The sequence below is a fragment of the Aulonocara stuartgranti genome (genome assembly GCF_965226115.1).
Source record: "Aulonocara stuartgranti genome assembly, chromosome: 5".
Classification (NCBI taxonomy): Eukaryota; Metazoa; Chordata; class Actinopteri; order Cichliformes; family Cichlidae; genus Aulonocara; species Aulonocara stuartgranti.
Window position 1 is genome coordinate 25,849,498 of NC_138943.1, and position 21,169 is coordinate 25,870,666.

Here is a 21,169-nt window from a genome sequence, read left to right on the forward strand (position 1 = left end):
GCTCTGAACGTCGCTCCGTGGTCCCGCCGTGCCTTATTCATGCCACAGCCACTTTAGTGTTCAAGTAGTACAAAACAAACAAACAAGAAAACACCCGCAAATATTTCTGAAAATGTAGAGTTTTGTTTGTTTCTTTAAAATTACAAATATTGTACAACAGGACACAACTACAAACGTGAAGGCAGTTTTTTTCCTCACTCTTAACTAACTGAAGCCTTTCATTGAGCTACCAAATAGACACATTAGTCCTCTCTTTCTGGCCAGACATGTGGCGGCACTTCTGCTATCATTTTGTTCGTATCTAAATAAAAATGCAGACTAAGTGCACACATTAGTTTTTGACTGCTAGTGAAAAATGTTTTCTTTACAAGTAACTATCTCACTGAACTAACACAGACAATCCCTCAACATGTTTGTGCTCTCTGCTCATATTGCCCTCATATTAAATCATTTTTTTGCTTTTTAAACAATTTATTTTAAAATTGCCTTCAACAACAAACAAAAGAACTAACTTCAAGGGCCAAATTGCATCATATTTCTTCACATCTATATAGTTTGAGACCCTTGCTCTGAAGGATGCACGCTTAAGCATTAATCTCATGTTGCAGCTGGTGCACTATTAAGCGCTTTATAAATGTGAATGATTATTGATTGAAATCAATGTTTAATATTTTAAAAGTCGCATTTTGTATGTGAAACCTGAATCCATGGATGACCTTTAAAGAGGATAATGACGCTTCTCCTTATAGTTTTCAAATGTAAAACACTGAAATCATACTGTCCAATGCTGTAAGCCTATCCCAGCTGTTATTGGTGGGGGGTGGGATGTACACCCTGAATAGGCTGTTGATCGGTCACATGGCTTTTACACAAATGTTCACATCTATGGCCAATTTAGAATCACTGTTTAATCTGATAAGCATCTCTTGGGACTGTGGGAGAAAGCCGGAGTACCTGGAGAGAACCCACAGTCACACGGAGGACATCCCGATTCGAACTCGGGATTTTTTCTCTGTAATTCTTTCTTATCTAGGCTTTATAATGATTGAAGTAATGTGGAGTGTGTTCATGCACACACACAAACACTTGCGTTGCTTTCCATGTCTGCTTCCCAGCTTTGGCATTGCTACATCATGGCCACTATTTTTGCCTCATAAATATTTAAAAGACATAATTTGCACGTGCCTAAACACACACCCTTGGTGTCAATCAGTATTCTTTCCGATATCCGCTGCAAAGAATGGTTTGCTTTGAAGAGTCTGAGAAATGCCTTCTTGCATTAAAATGCGCACCTCCTGTGTGTGGAGGAGGGTGGGTGGGTGTAAAGCTCAGCAGGATCCTAACCAGCTGCCACCAGGAGCCGGGGCCTCAGCAGGGGGCCCCGAGTCTGAAGAAAAACTGAGGAAATCTTATGCCTCACAGACCACACTGGGAGAGCAGAAAGTTGGTTGAAGCAACTCAGCATATAGACGACCGTGTTTTCACGGGTGATGGTAAATCCCGCAGGTGTTACGAGAGTATGTGCTGCCCATTCAGCATAACAAAAGGCAGCAGGGAGGAGTTGCATTTTCCCACATTAGAACTTTAATAATCATACTATTTGATTTCACATGATGACCCCAATTTATTACAAATTGGAAGACAGGTTCATATAACCTCATGAACAACCCCCCCCAAGCAAATCCACCCTTTCTCCATAGATTTGTACTCCTTCAGGGGCAATGAATGATTTACACAGATCTGTTAACGTGACTGGATACTGGAGTACCATGAGCATTTAACTGGTCTAATTCTAAGGTATAGAAACAGAGGGACATCTGTACAATGATGGGGATTGTAATAATGGCACTTAATTGATTCTCACGGTAAAATTGTGTGGTGGCTTTTTTCTTTCTTCCTTCCTTCCCTGCAACTGTGAAAATATAAATCCTGCAAAAATATGTTTGGGAATCCTTTTGTTAACACCATCGACCAGCTTATTTGTTGAATGGTGAATCACATGATTGGAAAATTTTTAAATTAGCAGGTTTTGTCTCAATGCTCTTGATAATGAGTACTGGAAAACAGGATTTTCAAATTTCAGCAGTACACTTGTATATATTTTTTTAAATACTCTATAACATCAAATTATTTAATAACGTATACAGAAGGGCTTGCAATGATGTTTTGCATTTCTAAAAAGTCAATAAAGGAGAGAGAGAAAAAAAAACCAAAACACGTTTATAAGCTCCATCTTCAGTCATTAGATGCGCCTGTGATCCACAAATATACAAAAATCATTTTTCCCCACTTTTTCCATTTATTTATTACAATTAATTCAATCTTTTCCATCACGTTTTCATGTGTCATGTATTCCTCTGTTCCATTTAAAACAAGTCCAGTATGTGACTATTCTTTAGAACCTGAAGAGTCCTGAAGGTGGAGCAGGGGGAGGAGGGATGGGTGAATGGTTTGAAATTAAAGGACAGGTTTGTAGGAGGAAAACAGAGAGGGGTGATGATTCCCCCTCCCTTCCCAGGAGCCACATCCATGTGAGGAGATTTTTTTTTTCCCATACGCTATGTGAGATTATTATTTTTTTCTTCTTGCATTCATCGCTTTCTCTGCATCTCGTTGTTTTCCCTCTAATCGGCGTCATCTGCGTCTTCTCCTTGGTCACCATCCATTAGCAAAGCGGCGTACTTACTGGCTGAGCTGAACTTCTGCAACAAAATAAGAAAAATAATCAGTACTTTGACAGCACAGTGCAACTTTGCACAAATTTTGATGTGGCTGAGCTACAGGACTTACGGGGGTTGGGGTCTCTTCGTATTTCTTTGGCTCTGGGGGTGGTCTGGAGTCTCGGTCTCTTCTGTTGTCCTTTCTAAAGGTCAGAGTGAATGCTGACGTTAGGAAGTATCTGTACTAAAAAACTAGTTGCGAAACCTTTAATGGCCACAGGTGAAAATAAATAAAGAGGAATCTGCTCGTTTTCGTCTTCTGAAGATTAACAGCCATTTCAGAAATTTCAGTTCTGATTCATGTAGTTCTGACATGAATTATTTCTTGTGCTACAATATGGGGATCATGATGATTTGGTGTAGCACAGATAAAGCATTCATGTGCACACCAGGAAACCCTGTCTTCCCAGTGACCCACAAAAAAAATAAAAATGAAAAAACAAACCACAAAGCACCATCAGTTGTGTAACCCGAGCACAGATGCCTGAAAAATATCCTCCCTGTCTCATTAAGAACTTTGCAGTTGCTAACCTGTCTGCCTCCTTCCTTCGGTCTCTGTTGGGCCCCTCTCCTCGCCCCCGCCCAGCTCCAGGCCCTGCAGGCCCCCCTCGTGCTCGTGGGGGCCCCCGGTCCCGACGCACACCATCAGCCTTGTTCTCATCTTAAAGAAGAAGCCAGACAGTTGAGTCAAGGGGGGCTTGGTGGACGGTGTACAGTAGACTACACTCTCAACGCACTGCAGCATAAACAGCTACTTTGGTTGGATTCAAAATGTGTTAGTCACTGATATAGGGCCAAATGAGAGGTGCACAACTGCCCCCACTACAAGAACGGGCCTCTGAGAAATCTGATGCCGGCTTGCAAAATGTGCCAAAAGGTTCCAAAACTGTAGAAAATAGTGAGAGCCACCTTGTGGCACCACAGCCATGAAGATATTATTGTTCTTGTAGTGTTTCGGCATGCACGTTCTGAGCAGGACCCGCTCCTAGCAAGACTCTTTGACAAATGCGTTCAGCACAATTTCAAGTAAGTGTGGAAAGCACAGATAAAAGCTGCACACCACATATGGTAAGTGAGCAAGTGAATCGATGAAACACTTTCTAAGGAAATCTGCTAAATGCATGAACAAAGCATTTGCACGACAACAAATGAAGTCCTGAACTATTCCACTTCCTTTTTCTGAGAATCTTGTGCTTTTCACAGTCTACAGAAACAAACAAACAAAACAAAAAGAAGTTCCCAGCTCTTTTTCCTGGACCACTCAAGAATTTGAAAAATCACTCTGTCATCACCTTTCAGGCGCCAATACTTACAAGATGTACCCTATAAGCACGTGCAAATGCTTCAGCTGTTTTTTTGTGCTTTTTTTGTTTCTCAGAGCACAGATGGGCAAATACAGCTGAAGCTGATTAAGTGCACCATACACTGATGATGTCGAGAAGAGCCAGACAAGTCAAAGGGGACAGGAAACTCAAAACACAACTCCTAATATCACCTCGTTGACTGGAAGACCTAACCAAACGCAAGTGTGTGACAAAGTTTACTTTTCCAGCATGGAATGAGATGGATTACTCACTGTATTCAATTAAGACATGCAATATACTGTTTCTGCTTCACTTCTTCAGTCAGATTGTGCTTTTCTAAGATTTCTTCATTAGGTAATCGATGGAGACACCCTGGTAACTTGTTTTCGGAGTGGGGGAAATCCCACTGTGTTTAGCACTTACCCTTTCCAGATCCTCTTTCATCTGCAGAACTTGAGGAGCTAAAAGGAAAGGAGGAACAGTCAAGGCAAAGTATATTAAGGCTGTAGGGAATTCAGAGCATCAATTACTCAATCTACTACAATCTACTCATTCATTCATTCAAGAGCAGAATTTAAACATTGCAGGCTTCATTCAGTGAGTGCTCACCTGAACTTGGGAGGAGCTGAACCGCCTGGGGAGACCGGGGAGGTCGGAGCTCGACCATCGCCCTCATTAGAGCCTGTGCTGACTGCACTTCTCTTGGCCCATGCATTCTCCTTGGGAGGAGGTGCAGGCATCACCTTCAATGGCTCTTTAGAAGAGCTGGTGGAGGGGGGCCGGGATGAGGACCCAGGGGAAGTGGAGCCACCTTCTACCCCGCTGAATACCTCATTCTCACCGGAGCGCTCGCTATCTCGACACCGTGACCCTAGTGGGAGAAGGCAGTGTTTCAGTCCCAAGTAGGACAAAGACGAAGGAGAGATCGAGAAGAAGAAAGGAAGCGAGTGAAGAAACATCCCACCTCTTCCAGAAGTGCTTCCTTGCTGTGAAGACTCACTTCCTGTGCGGGATCGCTCAGTATGAGATTCCTCGTTGCGCCAGCTCGGGTCCCTAAAAGCAAAAAGAAAATCTTTATTTTCTTTCCTTTAGACCTTTGGGTACATTATGCAAATCAAACCACTGATGTCTGAAACCCAAACCACTATTTTAAGCACTTTGTTTCAGTGTAGCTACTCAAACAAAGTGCTCACACCACATGAGGGGAAGGACAGTTGAAACACTGCAACACTAAAACTAAACAAAATTTAAGACATGTTTTAGCTGATTGTAAACTGCAAATGGGGTAACAGGGTTTAAGCAAAACAGGGTAAAACACAGAAAAGGCCAAGCAAACAAGTTTCTGAGTTTTTGCAGAGACTGTGGGGCATCTGAGACGGACTGTTTCGAGTGCAATGTGACGACCCGACCAATCGTAAAGCAAGAGCAAGAGTTCAGCCCTCACAGTTCTGCTCTATGCAAATGACATGATTAGCAGATTTTTGCAGTGGACAATCGTGAACACAAACCCTGCTGCAAACAGATATTAAAAATATCAGTTGCTGTTTTTACCTTCGAGGAGATTTTAAAAAGTGTAACATGCAAATATTTGGAACTGCTACTATGTAAAAACTTGAGCAACTTGTTAGGCCTTAACTTACTGATTACACAGACAAACATCTGAAAATTCTGGATGTAAATTTCAAGCAGTCAAATCAAGACCAACGTGAAAGGCGAGTTGCAGCTATAACAGAACAGTGAACCAAAGAACATCTCAGAAATCTACCATGAACTCTTCAAGAATCACAAGATGAGGCTTTGAGTGTCCGTCAAGTTGTAGGCAGATCTTATAAACATGCCATAAACATCTCAGAAATTAAACTGAGCTGCAAGAACTTATTCACGAGTGACGGAGAAGGGGGCGGGAGATCAACAGACGGATTGGTGCTGCGGCTGCAGTGATGCGGACGCTGTACCGGTCTGTTGTGGTGAAGAGAGAGCTGAGTGTAAAAGCGAAGCTCTCAATTTACCGGTCAATTTACGTCCCTACCCTCACCGATGGTCACGAACTGTGGGTAGTGACCGAAAGAACAAGATCGCAGACACAAGCGGAAGAAACGCGCTTCCTCTGAAGGGTGGCTGGCCTCTCCCTTAGAGATAGGGTAGAGCTGCTGCTCCTCCACATCGAAACGAGCCAGTTGAGGCGGTTCAGGCATCCGACAAGGATGCCTCCTGGGCGAGGTGTTCTGGGCATGTCACACCGGGAGGGGGCCCCGGGGCAGACCCAGGACACGCTGGAGAGACTATAACTCTCAGCTGGCCTGGGAACGCTTGGGTGTTCCCCCGGACAAGCTGTAGGAGGTTGCTGGGGAAAGGGAGGTCTGGGCTTCTCGATCCGGCCCCGGATTAGCGGAGGAAAATGGATGGATGGCTGCAAAAACAGAAGTGAAGGATTCTAATGCAACAGCGACAACGGCTGTGGCTCTACTAATTGCAAGGATCGATGGTCTATGCCTGGCTCCTCCAAGGTACTGTACCCCAAAGTGCTCCCGGTGCATCTGCATGAATGTTAAGTTAAAGAAAGCACTTGTATGAATGTGTGTGAATGAGGCTTGGGGTAAAGCAGCAGAAAAGCACTTTGAGCATCAGTCCATTTAACAGAGACTCTGGCTGCAAAGGGCTTGTACAAGCTGTACAAGTCTCCACAGGATGCGTCAGCATTAAACACTTAATCATTAACATTTGAAAATAAAAAAGGCGCTCTCCCATTTCTGCATTAGATCTAATTTACTTGTGCTTGAGAAAAAAAAAAGGCAGAAAATTTAATGGTGTAATAAATGTACAATACTACTACATTCAAACATTACTCATCAGCCTCCCCGCTCACCTGTCCCTCATCTTTCTGTCCGGTCCCCTGCCTTTGTCCTCCTCCAGCTGTCTCTGCAGTCTCTCCTCCTCCTTCTTCAGCCTCTCCTCCACCTCCCTCTCCTTTGCTGCTGTGTCAACGGGTTTTGCTCCGCCAAAGATGGACGAGGCCCTGCTGCTTGAGCTTGAAGTGGCAGCAGGTGAAGTGCCACCACTGCCGGCGCTTTCCTCCTCTTTAGGTACACTACGAGGCTTCAGGTTCAACTTGGGTCTTTGCTGAGGAGCTAGGGTTGGAAAAGATGAAAGTACATACGTCACAAATGCACAACTTAACAAGATTTTTCCTGAAAATTAAGAATATTGACAAAGGATAGGATTTATACAATGAAATCTCACCCCTCTCTTCACGCCTGTCGTGCCGGTCTTCACGGTCCCCGTAACGATCCCGTTCTCCGTAACGATCTCGATCTCCGAAACGATCCCGGTCTCCGAAACGATCCCTGTCCCCATAGCGATCCCGGTCCCCGTAACGATCTCGATCTCCGTAACGATCCCGGTCCCCGTAGCGATCATTGCTACCCTGACTGTCATCATAATCACGGCGGAAACCACTACCAAAGTTACGACGACCTCCTCCACCACTACGAGAGTCGAAACCTACACAGACAGCAGACCAAAAAAGAAACGTGAAAACAGAACGCTGTAAACACTAAATACAACCACAAAAAATAAAGATTTATTTGGGATCAGAATGTTAAAGTAATCTGGATCTTGTGCCTAAGAAGCAGTTTCCAGAACTTATACAAACAAACCTCCATCATTGTTTCTGCGGTCCCTGTTGTCATAGCGATCCCGGTAACGACCTCCTTCATTACGATCACTGTCCCACCGCTGGCCATCTCTGTGACGATCAGACTCGTAACGGTCACGTGATCCTGCATTAGGTCGAAAGTAATGGGACGTGACACACTGAACAGCTGATTGGATGGTGTTACCACACAGGTATTTTATATAAACAATTCAAAATTAAAGACAAAGAAATAATAATAATAAAAAAAAACAAAAAAACACCTGCTCCTCAGTTTGAAAGCTGAAAACCAGGGCTGTGACATAAAGCTAAGGCTAGGTTTCACAAAATAGTGCAAAAGAAGCCACTTAATGGACTTGCTGTAATTAATTAGTTCAGTCAATATACTCAAATTAAACTTTCATGCTTCAATTTGTGAAACTGAAATGGGGAAAAAAATAGTCTCAAAGCATTCTGTTTTTCTGTTTGTTTATTTAGGTATATTTTTGTCTTTAGAGGGAATCTTATGCTATCGTGATAAAGCTCCAGCAGAAGCATATTAGACTCACTGTCTCCGAAGGCATCATCTCTCCTGGGAGGTCCATCATCAGCATCCGCACTTGGTCGAGCTCTCCAGTCACTGTCTGTCTTGTCAGGACCCATGTCAGCCATTCGCCCACCTCGGTCTCGACCACCCATAGGTCCGCTGTCTCTTTCTGAGATGTGAAGAAGGAGAGGAGACGCTGTGTTAAATTATCGAACACTTCAACGAGGGCAATGGAGCGGCGCGTGACTGCAGAGGCAGAGATGATCAAAATGTCCAGGAATAAAAGTGTACCTTTATCATTTGACTGGTCTGCAATATCCACACGAATCCGGCGGTTGCCCAGGTTCTGTTGGCATGAGCAAAGAAGTAGTTTGTTACAACTATTATTTACTGATCCTTCCTGCACTTTGGTGAAAGTCTCAGACTGTTTAATTGTGTCTTTTCCAACTTCAGGTTCTCTTACTTCCTCGCTGAGGTTGAGAGCCCTGAGGAGGGATTCTACGTCGTCAAATTCAGCATAACCAAAGCCTTTCAGCCTCTCTGGGTTACTGGGCTCTCGAGGCAGACGCACTGCACTGATCTGGACACAGAGACAGTTAAAGTGAAACACATTGATTAATAACATAACGCTCTAATTACACTCATGACAACAGAAACACACTACCCAAGTTTTCAAAATGCAAAATAACAACAGAAAACAACAACAACAACAAAAACTTTGTGTCGTTGATGTGACACGTTGAGGAACAAGTGTGAAAACAAACAGAATAACAAAGTGGACCTCTGCATCCTGTTCTTTTTTAAAATGCAAATTCAATCTTGCTGTTGTGTGGACAGCCCCAAGTAGATGTGGACTGAAACTTCAGAAATTAGCCACACGTGTAACTTTAAAGTGATGATCTGAGAACCTGAAATGTAACTGAAACTGCAAAACCAACACACACAGAACTGCTGGCATCCTAAATGTTATTTGCCTTGGCTGTTATATACAATTATGAGTGATGGCTGTGTGTATATCTTGCTAAACCTACTGCCAAGCCGCGGAAGAAGTCTTTGATTGAGTCCTCAGTGACATCATAGGGCAGGTTTCCCAGGAAGGCGGTGTATGGCGGGCTGCGGGGGAGCCTGGCCCGGTCAATATTGGGCTCGCGAGCTGAGCGAGGCGCTGTAGGCAGAATGGAGCGGTCGATGGGTGGTGCCCTGTACGTGTCCTCCTCCGTGTGCCAGGAAGTCGAGACTGCAGAGACATTGGAGGAATCTTCAAATAAAAGCTAATATTTGAGCTTCCTAAATTCATGAAATGCTTTCACTTAAATAAAAAAAAAAAGAAGCTACCTATACTAGGGTTACCTGTGAGAAAACAAGAGAGCTCATTGCATAGAGATCACCGTTTTACATAATGCAAACACTTAAGAAAAAAACAAACATTAGGTGCCATTGCCTGCTACAGTGCTTGCGCAAACTGGCCTGCGTTTGCATTCCCCTTAATGATCCAGACTCGACTACGCATCAGTTTGTCTCATCATCTCAGCTCCTCTCTTTCTAAACAAACGCCCCTCATATGGTGTACAGCAATCACATTAGTCACACAAACTGGAGTTTAAGGGTCACACACACTCAGGTATGGTGTAGATAGCCTAGTCTCAACATAGAAGCTGGAACAATTAACATACAAACAAACAGGGCATTGCCACTGACGCTGCATAAAAACCAAACTTTGACTTGGTAAATATGTTAATTAATACTTTCTTATAAATAAAATACATGCCTCATGTAACTACCCCCAGCTTGGATTAGTGTTATCACCCTCGTATTACAAGACATTTATATCTGCATATCATATCTATTCATATCTCACCCAGCTCATTTTCATTTAAACACTCTGCAGCACATTTCACATCCTGCCACATGTTCGACTACATGTGTTACTAGAATCGCCAGTTTGACCACATTCTTCAATTTTCCCAACGAATCTAAAAGATCTTCTGAACAAGAGAGAGCGAGCACACCGATTTTACTACAGTAATTGCTTTCAGGGCATTTCCACTGAGACTGGCTTGTCATACATAATATCTCCTTTAAAACATGTGACTGAATCAACAGCTATGCAATTAAAAGGATATCTCTGCCTACTGATTGCATAGCTAACCTGACTTACACTGACCATTTTGTTACCACAAATCACTCCGGCAGGTTGCTTCTTCAAATGCAAATAGCTCAGACAAACACTGCAGCCTTCAATTCAGAGGTTTTGAATTTGCAGTTAAGGGGAAAAGGTAGAGCTAAACAGTCGTTACCAAGAAACATAATGCAGACCGTTTTTTAGTTCACCTACTGTTGTGAAACGCTGCTAAGATATTCCGATCACTGTGTGCATTTCAGTGTGTGCTCACCATCTCCGTCCAGGTCATCAGTCTCATCCGCCCAGCTTGTGGACTTGGTCGGATAGCTGGGGGCGACGCTGCTGCCTCCACTGTCCTCCGCAAGAAAGTCAGTCAAAGTGAGGGTCTTCCCCTTCTTATTCTTCTTCTTAGCTGTAGGGAAGAACACAAGAGTAAGTCATGGTTACCTTGCCCATTGTGGACGTCTCTCTATGGAAGTAACTTACAAAGTAACATATGGAATACCTGCAGACTAAACTATCAGAAACTGCAGCATCTCAACAGTTTAAAAAAAACAAAACCTAATGTTTTTACCTTAAATGAGAGCTGCTGTTTAAATGGTGACACTATTTTTAAGGTTTAGTAGTGAGATGATGTACAACCAAGCAAGATAAGAGTGGGCCCCAGTAGGGCTGGGCCATATTATACCGTTCACGGTAATACCGGTATAATGTTAGGCAACGATAGGAAAATGAAATATCGCGATAGAATATGAGTAAAACGCGCATGCGCAGTGCCTTTGTTTTCATACGCACATGGCCGATTGTTGAGTGAAACAGATGAACCAGAATTGGTTTGTAAAAATGGTGCAACTTCCGTGATGTGGAACTGGTTTGGTGTTTGTCCGTCAGATACACAACAAAGCACATTTTTTTGCAGAACATGCAAGCGGCCGTTGTTATTGTCGTATTTGTCGGACTAAGATGCTCTTAAATCTGGGAGTAATCTGGGTCCTAAACTCCGTATGTTTCAGGTCAAACAACACTGCAGCATCACTGAGAGTTAAAAACTGTCTAAATTCTTTCATCTTTAATAAAACGATCAGCATTGCTGCTTTACCAGGTGTAACTATAAAGTTTAACTTCCAGGCATCCATTAAAACAAAATGTATTACATTTAACGGAGTTAGAAGTTAGCAGGAAGCTAGCGGAAGTTAGCTCGCTAGTTTCGCTAGTTACCTAAGCATGATATAGCACGTTCTGACTGAGAGATTTCTGAAAAAAATCAAACGTACAGCTCTGCTATCACTTCCAACATAAATGAAGACAGGAAACTAAACAGCAGTGACGTTTGTAGGGTTACTGAAATTGGGCTAGCTGGTATATAATGATGTGCTACGTGATCGCTAGCGACACAGCTATGTTAGCATAACATAAACAGTGAAGCTGGAGGACGAACACTAACACTTTTCCACTTATAAAAGTTAACGTGAAGGTTCTTCATGGTTAGAGACAAATGCAATCGCATGGCAGGATGCTGTAAACGGACCAAACTTCAGTCAGGAGAACAACTGAGATAATCCATCCACAATACGAGGTTAGTCATTAATATACTGCAACAACATGGGAATAGAGCAGCTGCCAGAGAATTCAACATTAACGAATCAATGGTACAGAAGTGGAGGAAGCAAGAAGAATGAGTTTAATAAAGTTTGATTTATCTGACTGCTTTGTTTCGCTTAATGTGCCTTATAATCCCGTGCAACTTATGGTCCGAAAAATACGCACTGCACACTGCAGTTTAATGTTGCAAAGCACCTCTTTTTAACTTCAGTGGATATTATACATGGTTATGCTCAGGATATGTCAGCCCATTTCTACTGGAAATGCCTTTTGGTTAAACTTTCAGCAAGGAATTTGCATTTGCACTGTTACATTTTTATAAAGCTTTAATGTACATAAAAACCAGCTTCTTGTTTAAGTGAAAATAAATGGAAGGTTGTCTTTTTGCGCTAGTAATGTTGTGGAGTTGTATTTTGTCTCGCATCAATTATATCGTCGGTTATATCGTTATCGCAAATTTTCAAATATATATCGTGATAAATATTTTTGGCCATATCGCCCTGCTCTAGGCCCCAGTGTGCGTGTGATAACAAATACTTCTTTTGCTACAAAAAACCAAAACTGCACACACACGAATGGGGAGTGGTCAGCCTGTCCAACCGTCACTGTGCAACAGACCAGAAAAGGCTGTTTAGCTCCAAGTCAGGTGAGAACCATAACGATTTCAAAACAACCTTACTGCAACACGTTTTTGAGGTTTGACTGACTGAATCATGCACAGACCACAGAATATTCTTGACAGTGTGTCCCAGTGCCAGCAGTTACCAGCCCCCAAGGGAGATGGGGAGGGGGGCTCGCACACAGTTCATGATGCAGGTTTTGACTTGGAAAAACAAAAACAAAAAATAGGGGGTGAGAAAGCTGGCTGGGAGCTTTATTGTGAAAATCCCAGCTGTCAGGACATTCTTTTGCACACATTATTTCAAAACCCACAAAAACGCAGAGACCAACAAAGACTGTTTACAGCTCTGGTCCAGAATATTACACTAAGTTGTTGTTTACGGCCGTCAGGTTTGATCGAAATGGCTATAACCGCTTGTACTTTGCAAAACCAGCAAGCAAAAATATTGGCTGTGGTAGCCTGCTCAGCGATCCTCACTTATGTGACATTGGTGAGCTAAGAGCTGCGTAACATTAAGTTTCAGCGGAGCTGTCTTCTTCTTAAACTACAACCCCGCGGTCAAACTGTTAGGGTAACTATACGGGTCTTTAGCTTGCCGTATACACTGATCGCTTTTGTCTTGGCGGCTATGCGGGCTTAGTCAGCAAAGGACTGCTGACGGGGGAAGTATCCCTGCTTAGCTGGCTAGGTTTTACGGCCTAGCTCGCGTCGCAGCGCCACGATCCAAGTGCGCCATCAATCGCGCAGGACTTGGCCGGCTGGGGAAAAAAAGATAGCTTAAAGTTGAGAAGGAGCTAGGGAAGTGTTTAGAATGCGGCCAAAACAGGCTCAGCTGCCCCATTTCATCAAACACCGACACCAGGCAGCCACGCTTGCACACGTGGGGAGACTCCTCGGGCAGCCCGGACTCCTCGGCCCGACCCCTCCTCCACACATCGCGCTTGCGCCCGGCGCTTATCTTGCTCTGAGCGCCACGGCGAAACCCGCTACGGTCATACAATGTGCCAGCTCTGCACGCAGTTCCGAACATTTCACAGCCTGTCAACCACGTCCACTGCGCACAACAACGCTTAAAGTCAAAAGCGGACTTCAGCAGCCGCAGTAACCGTGCCCAGAGGTAAATGCTACAAGTTCTCGGGAGGTTACAACGTTCACATTTATGCTAGTCGTTGCTCCGTTCATTCGCCTATGTCTGGCAGTATCGTCTTTACCGAGCCCAAAACAACCGGGAACCCCTTTTATACACACGAGACAACGACGCGGAGCGATAAAGCGAAGAAAAAACAACCATCAAACTTCACGTGTTAAGTTGAATTGAAGTAAAATCCTCTTAAATTCTCCCCCGAACCAACCCGGATCGCTCACCCACATAAACCTCACCTGACGCCGCCATGTTGGAGAGCGAGTTCGTAGTAGTTCCCGGATGAAGGCGTCAGAGGTTTATTATCGGGAGCGCGCATCATCGTCCACGAGAGCCTTGCCTCCTCCCTTGTTTACTTGCTGACCCACATCTGCTGCACCGCTGCTCCGTGCTCTGCTCAATATCCCTCGTATTTGTCACCGAACTGGCTGCAGCTTTCCCAGCTGTGTATTTATTTTAATCTTATAGCAATTTCAATCCACCTTTTCTGATTTTTTTTGCTTAAAATTCTAATGAATTAGTGGTAATAAGCCATTAAGTACTGACCCGTGTCCCAGAGATTATAGAACTTTGCTGAGTTTTCGTTTTTTATCCTAAAACATAATAATAAAAACCGTCCAAGTAGCATTTTTTTTGGTTAAAGTGGTTACCTTTATATCAGCTCTTCATGATGGCTTGCATCTTATGTACAGGTTTGAATAACTGCCAGCTATCAGTTATATTATACTGGTTTTATGATTATATCATCCAAGGTTATAGCCACTCCTTGGTAGGGATGGGTATCGTTTAGATTTTATTCGATACCAGTACCAAACCGGTACTTTTGAAACGGTGCTGATGCTTAAACGGTGCTCAAACCTGTCCTTAAAGAATGGAGAACACAAAATTGGTCCAAAAACCTCTCATGTTCAGCTGTTTTTTTTGTAAAAAGATAACAATGTTAGCCTTTTCTGCAGCTATAGGGCATATATGGTATCACTCTTGGCTGGAAGCAGTGCTTAAACAATGGAAAAAACACAAATTTTGTCCAAAAACCTCTCATGTTTAGCTGTTTCCCACTTTTTCTTTGGCCATTTTAGCCTTTTTGGCCAGGGTGAAGGGAGTACCTGCGATCAAACAAGAAGACAGCCGCATGTAACTACAACGGTGTTTGCTAGTTCACCTTACATGCATTAATGCAGACCTTCCCAAAGTGTGGGAAGGTACCCCCTCCCCTCCCCCGGGGGGGCGCAGAGCCATTGCGGGGGCGGCATGAAAAGGGAAAAGAAACCAAAACAATGCTTGGACACTGCTAGCACGGGGCGCCCACACAAATGCAAAGCAGGAGATGAAGTTCCAAACCAACTTCATTCTAAGCCAAAGACTAGAAAATATGGTGAAGCATATCTTCCCTTTGGATTCACCTGCACAAGTGCCGAGGTAGGTCTCCCCTGCAGAATTGGTCTTTCCTATGTCGGGAGCAGCGCTGGGCTGTTCAAATCACGACAAACAGGATCCCACATTCTTGATTTTTAGTTCACAAACACTTGTTGTAATAAATAACTACTCCTGACATTTTGGAGATGTTAGCTCTTTACACAGTAAAGTTACAGTGGGATACAAATAATATCAGGCTGATCCTGCCACGATTTGTTCCCCCTGTCTAAATCACGGACAAACAGTATCCCACTGTTGTTTATGTTTTTAAACCCATTTTGCACAGAGAGGTATTTTTTTGAAAAATTTATTGATAGCAATGTTGAATATTATTACACAGGAAAAAAACAACTACATGTAAAAGAAGTAAACCGTGGTGCCTCTGCCTTTCTAAATAGAGGGACAGTAACTGCGTGTTTATATGTAAGAGTGTAAAACCTGAAGATAGAGACAAAATACTGTTTATTTGCCATTCTTCAATTCCTCTCATGTAAACAATAACGTGGCGCACAGCTGACGTGAAAAAAGGCACATACCTTTGAAGTTGTGTGACGAAAACTGTATTCCTTGTCCACACATAAAAGCAAAACAGGAGTTTTGAAAAATCTCAGTTTTCGGTGATTCGAAGTGCCGAAGTGCCTATGTGTGGATGACACAGCTGCGTTTTTAAAAAATATCCGTGTAGGTGCGGACATAGCGTAAAAGAGTTAGTAGTTTATTTTCTTACCTGCAGATTACTTGTATTTGCTTAATTGTTTATGTTTGAGGTGTGAAATAAACCGCAATTGAGCAAAATATGCGTGTGTGTAGTTGGAGGATGTGTTAGTACGTGTGCGCGTGCGGGGGGCACGAACATTTTTCTGTAAAACAAAGGGGGGGGGGGGGGGCAGCGAAAAAAGTTTGGGAACCACTGCATTAATTTAATAACATGGTGAGCCTACTCAACGTAAATTACACACGAACAACATTAAGCTACTCACGCCGAGAAGAACGGCTGCTGCTGTCGTCATCATCCGTCATCATTTCTGCTACACTGGCAGGGCTAGGGGCCAGGACTCTCCTCTTCGGGTTTTTGGGAGATGTTGCTAACTCCGGGTCCGATAACAGGCACCACACCCGCAGTAGATGTGCATGGTGTGAGGTCTTGCAGCAAGCTATCAAATACGGCGCATTTCTCGGCTTTTAAAAAAAACACTATGCGTCGCCAGGTGTTTCATCGGATTTGAGGTGTTACCTCCTTTGACAGTATCACAGTATCAGCTTAAAGCACTTGTTGCAGGCTGCTGAGTTTGCATCTTTTGCTGTGAAGTACAGCCAGACTTTGACTGCCTGGCCTGGCCTTGGGCACTTTGAATCTGTAGCTCTGCTCTAAAAGAACGTACGTACCTGGACCCGCCTACTATCCTCGGAAACGTAAAACGATTGGCTAGAAGTGTATCACAGCTCAGGGAAAAAAAGCACCGAAATAAAGCACCGAAATGTGCGCTGCTTTTCGGTCTGGTTACTGCCGTTTATGTCAGAACCGGTGCCATCGTGGCACCGGATACCGGTACCCATCCCTACTCCTTGGTGCATATAAGTAGTAAGGCAAATTCTTATGCAGCCACCTAGGTGGCTCATTTAGGACTACTTCTTCCCCCTAGTGGCCACTTATCATGTTGCATTTGTAAGATTCACGTTACAAATTATGGCCTTTTCTCTGAATGGGATAAGCAGAAAAGAATGGATGGATCGTGGCTCATATGGATGGATCATGGCTTTTATTTCATCATAATATTTTGAGATGCAGCAAATGATAACACAGATAACAATTTCCCTGAATAAGATAGCAATATAGTCAAGCAAATTTGTGGATATTTTCTTTTTATAAATTGTTGGTTTCACCAACAGTAATGATCAGTTATTTTATTATTATTATTATTATTATTATTATTATTATTATTATTATTATTTTTATTTTATTTTTTTTAATGTATTTATTTATTTATTTATTTATTTTTAATTTAGTAAATGCCTTTACCTACCAAACATGAACTGAACTGAAGTGAGAACCAGACAAAAACTGTGAATTCAGGTTTAAGAAGTGGTTTTATTTGTTTTTATTTTGCGGTCAGATCAGGCAGCGATCCATGTTTCGCTGTGGTGGAATAATGCCTTTATTAAAAACTGCTTAAATCAGGGTTCACTTGACATGTGGTTATAGTGCAAAAAATGTCAAAACTCCTCCACCCACCCCACTCATAATTAATGGGTGTGGGCAGATTGCTTCCATTGTTGCGATGACTCCCAATCCTTTGTTCCAAATTAGTCGGCGGCCTCCAGCTCGTCCAGTGCATCCTGGAGCCTGTGCAAAACACAAATGAAACATTTTGACTTCCAGAATATTCACATTAAACTGGCCTTGAGACCATGACCAGCTGAGATTTTTGCCTCGCATAATGTCTTGATGCATGCATCAATCATCCAGGTAAGGAAATCCCAGAAAGCTGATTCTGTTCATCTAGATGTAGCGTTTTGATTCTGCTCATCTAGATGTTGCGTTTTCAGAAAACACTACATCTAGATAAACAGAATCAACTTTCTGGGATTACCTTGCATAATGGTGTAGTTATTTTTGGCCATGCAACTCATGCTATCAATTGATTTTCATATTCACCTCCACCATCACCATCATCTTGCCATGACCTGCATTTTTTTTTCTTCCACCACATCTTTATAGCTCTTACTTGAAGTCTCCACCATCCAGCAGAGTCTTGTAAGTGCTGATCTCGCCCTCAAGTTTCATCTTCATGTTGAGCAGCGCCTCGTACTCTTGGGTCTGCTGCTGTATGTTCGCGCGTAAGTTAGCCAGCTCCTCCTCCAGCCGGATAATGAGGGTGTTATACTTCTCCATTTCTATGTTGTTACGTAGCTCTGTGTTGCGCAGGGTGTCTTCTAAAGAGGCTTTCTAATAAAAGGAGAAATAAAAGCTGTAAGTATAAGAAAAGATGAGGAAATATATGCTTTGCTAACTAAGAGTGGGCGCAGTGGTCATGGTATTCAACTGTGCCAATTTTGTAGTAAAAAGATATAGAGAATGCATTATGGAATAGGGTCATAAACTTAGAAAGGATTTGATAATTTCATGTTTATAAATAAAATCAGTGAAAATGCTTACTAAGCTCTGTTGAGATGCAAGTTCAATTTCCAGAGTCTGTATCTGTCGTGATAAGTCGCTCTTCTCCATTTGGGCCCCCTGGAGAGCTTCTGTGTTCTGTGATACCTGCACCTGCACATCTGCAATCTGCCAGGGACACGAAAGGAAGATGGTCAGAAACACAGTGGCTCAGCGTGTCTTTTGAATCAAACTTCTTGATGTCCACCGCACCTGATTTTCATGCCACCGTTTGAGATCTTCTGCGTTTTTCAATGCAATCTTCTCGTAGTTGGCTCTCATGTCCTCCATGATCTGAGACAGGTCCTGACCTTTGGGAGCGTCTACATCCACCTGCACACCTGACTGTGAGATCTGACTCCTCAGCTCCATCACTTCCTGTTGGATCAGCAGAATGAGAAAAGAAATGAAGAAGACAACAAAACGTGTGACTCTATATGTTATTATCAATCTGATGAACCGCAAGCTCACGTTCTCATGGTTCTTCTTTAGGAATAGAAGCTCCTCGTTCACGGCTTCAATCTCGTTCTCGATGTTGAGCCTGCTCATGTTCGTTTCGTCGAGGACTTTCTTCAGCCCGCCAATGTCGGCCTCCACGGACAGGCGGATTGCCATCTCATTCTCAGATCTGTGGGAATGAGCAGACACAGTGTATGAGAGACACAATCGCAGAGTGTAAGAATGACTCCACATGCAAAGACGAGACGATCACATACTTGACTTTGAAGTCGTCGGCAGCGAGGCGGGCGTTGTCAATCTGAAGCACTAAACGGGCGTTATCCATTATTTTATCGAAGATCTGGACAGGAAAATAAAACATTGTTTAAAAAATTATTATTTTATTATTTTCATTTTACTTGATTCTGCTGTTTAGAAAGAACAGAGCTGCTTAACCCGTGCACAAGTCAGTAGCCAGTTCTAATAATTATGTGCTTTGACACAGCATTTTTTGTAGGCCCGACTTGCCTTATGTAACCACCGATACTCAAAAAGTCAAACTGCAAAAACCGACCGCAGCATGATTGAATCCATAGTAACCTGTAGTCATAAAAGAAGAACCATAAACTGAAGAACAGGAAGCGAGGGTGTTCCTGTGCCAAAACAGAATCTGGTTTGTTTTAGCGTTGCCAGAGCAACATGTATCCTGTCTCAATAAATCATAGAGAGAAAGTTTCTCTTCTGTCCACCCAACTGCACATGTCTCTGTCTGTCTGTCTCTGTATGCATCACCGATCGCATCTATGCGTGCACAGAGGGGAAAATTCTTTATCGTGACTGTGGCAGTGAGTCTATGATTTCTTCTTGTTTCCTGTCACAGAGGGGAAGGGGAAATACTTTAGTGTGGTAGAAAAAAAAAAGAGTAAAAAACGAAAAAACCACCATAAATGTGTCATTATGTGATGCAGAAAAGCGGGACTCTGGAGAAGAATGTGACATTTGACTCTGCTGATTGTTATACAACCACTGCACTGACACGCATCTATCTGTGCGTGTGTGTGTGCACACTCACTCTGGCACTATGAGATCGCTTTGTATGTACGAGTGCCACACATCTGTTTCCCATTGAGCGCCTCCTACACTACGCATGCTTGTAGAATCCACATCTAACAAGCAGAACCATTTAGAAATGCTTTTGTCTGCTGGTTTTCTGAGAGCTTCGCAGTCCGTCTCTCGTGATGATACCCTTGTGTTGGTGATTCATCAGAGGAAGTTGGGGCCAGTCGAGAGTTTTATGGGGGAGGGGACTGGCTACAGTTGAGCTGCCACACCCGTCGTTCTCTTTAAAGAAATTTGATAACTTACAAAGGAAACACTGCTGGTCTCAGTAAAAGCATTCTCCAGCTTCATTTTCAAACACAGGTGATCTTTAAATTGTGTATTTTGTTGTAGTTATTTAATTTTCAACTTTAATTTATATATTTTATCTTATTCTTTCCCAGTTAAATTTACCCTTCATTCTAATTTGTGTTGTACAGTTATTTCATTTTTAACCTTAATTTATATTTTATTCCTTCCTAGTTAAATTTACCCTTTTTAATTTTTCATATTTATTTCCTATCTTATTCATAGCCGTTTCCTTTTTTGTTTTCTTTAGGTCACGAGCAGTTGTCCAAGCATTTCACTACATATCGTACTGTGTATGACTGTGTACGTGACAAATAAAATTTGAATTTGAATTTGCATTTGAATTTTAAATAAAGATTATGTTAAAACCTTCTTGCTGGAAATATGTAGTGTTGAGTGCTGTCACATGCACTCATTGATTCTCAAATTTTAGCCCAGCTAAACTATTTCTAAAGTATCTTTCTCACTGTGTCTTATCAAACACCTTTTCACTTTTCTAACATTTTCATTTGTTCTCAGTTCTTACCTGTCTGCGTAAGTCATCTATGATGGGCTCATACTTGCTGTAGTCTCTAATGTCAGGGCCTCCTTTCTCCAGGGCCTCCATGATCTTCAGCTCCAGTTCCTTGTTGGCCTTTTCCAGGGTCCTCACCGTCTCCAGGTAATTGGCCAGGCGATCGTTCAGGTTCTGCATGGCTCCCTTCTCATTGCCCAGGATCGAAGCACCGGAGCCACCGCTGGCTGTCACGGACGCGCTGGCACCACCGTAACCGGCGCCCATGCCTCCACTCAATCCACTGCTCAGCTTAAAGGAGGTTGAAGGTCTAAGTGGAATACCAGAACGCAGGGAAGATGCAGAAGCAGAGGAGATGCGAACATCCTGTCCACCAGCACCAGCATAAATACTGGCAGCACGGTACACTGGGGTAGAGCGGGTGAAAGACATCCGACTAGATCTTGTGGTCATGTTGGATAAGTTTAGACACGGCAGAGGATGAAGTGAAAAATGAGATGTGGAGACTCACTGCTGGCTGGTCTAGAAAATGACGCCGGCAGTGGGAAGTG

General features: G+C 43.0%; 2 protein-coding genes across 5 annotated transcripts; both read right to left on the reverse strand.

Moving 5' to 3' along the window:
* Positions 1-1,561: 1,561 nt before the first annotated feature.
* On the reverse strand, positions 1,562-16,140 carry eif4ba (eukaryotic translation initiation factor 4Ba). 3 transcript variants are annotated; one of them, XM_082534366.1, is made up of 15 exons: positions 16,086-16,140; positions 10,596-10,736; positions 9,234-9,439; positions 8,666-8,782; positions 8,494-8,548; positions 8,225-8,371; positions 7,681-7,803; positions 7,265-7,525; positions 6,891-7,152; positions 4,989-5,077; positions 4,634-4,895; positions 4,448-4,485; positions 3,252-3,381; positions 2,791-2,863; positions 1,562-2,702 (listed from the first exon to the last, which is right to left on the reverse strand). In XM_082534366.1, the coding sequence occupies exons 1-15, from the start codon at positions 16,126-16,128 to the stop codon at positions 2,625-2,627; spliced, it is 2,025 nt and encodes a 674-aa protein (XP_082390492.1). In that variant the 5' UTR covers positions 16,129-16,140; the 3' UTR covers positions 1,562-2,624. The 3 variants fall into 3 exon arrangements, with proteins under 3 accessions (XP_082390492.1, XP_082390493.1, XP_082390494.1); XM_082534367.1 differs by lacking the exon at positions 16,086-16,140 and adding an exon at positions 13,929-14,026; XM_082534368.1 differs by lacking the exon at positions 3,252-3,381.
* Positions 16,141-17,174: 1,034 nt separating this feature from the next.
* On the reverse strand, positions 17,175-21,169 carry LOC309707197 (keratin, type I cytoskeletal 18-like). 2 transcript variants are annotated; one of them, XR_014276934.1, is made up of 7 exons: positions 20,631-21,131; positions 18,976-19,058; positions 18,731-18,887; positions 18,473-18,637; positions 18,263-18,388; positions 17,762-18,052; positions 17,175-17,449 (listed from the first exon to the last, which is right to left on the reverse strand). XR_014276934.1 is itself a non-coding variant. In XM_082534371.1 (7 exons), exons 1-7 carry the CDS (start codon positions 21,069-21,071, stop codon positions 17,410-17,412), a joined length of 1,233 nt encoding a protein of 410 aa, XP_082390497.1. In that variant the 5' UTR covers positions 21,072-21,169; the 3' UTR covers positions 17,175-17,409. The 2 variants fall into 2 exon arrangements, 1 of the variants encoding a protein (XP_082390497.1); XM_082534371.1 differs by having other exon boundaries at positions 17,832-18,052; positions 20,631-21,169.

Excerpts from the sequence above, each read along its gene's own strand:
- eif4ba (XM_082534366.1), bottom strand. The coding sequence starts at position 16,128 with ATGATGACGGATGATGACGACAGCAGCAGCCGTTCTTCTCGGC. Across the intron at positions 7,526-7,680 it reads CCGCAGAAACAATGATGGAG|GTTTCGACTCTCGTAGTGGT; the intron begins GTTTGTTTGTAT and ends CTGTCTGTGTAG. Across the intron at positions 4,896-4,988 it reads AGGAAGCACTTCTGGAAGAG|GGTCACGGTGTCGAGATAGC; the intron begins GTGGGATGTTTC and ends TTCTCCCACTAG.
- LOC309707197 (XM_082534371.1), bottom strand. The coding sequence starts at position 21,071 with ATGACCACAAGATCTAGTCGGATGTCTTTCACCCGCTCTACCCCAGTG. Across the intron at positions 18,638-18,730 it reads TAAAGAAGAACCATGAGAAC|GAAGTGATGGAGCTGAGGAG; the intron begins GTGAGCTTGCGG and ends CTGATCCAACAG. Across the intron at positions 18,053-18,262 it reads TTGCATCTCAACAGAGCTTA|AAAGCCTCTTTAGAAGACAC; the intron begins GTAAGCATTTTC and ends TCCTTTTATTAG.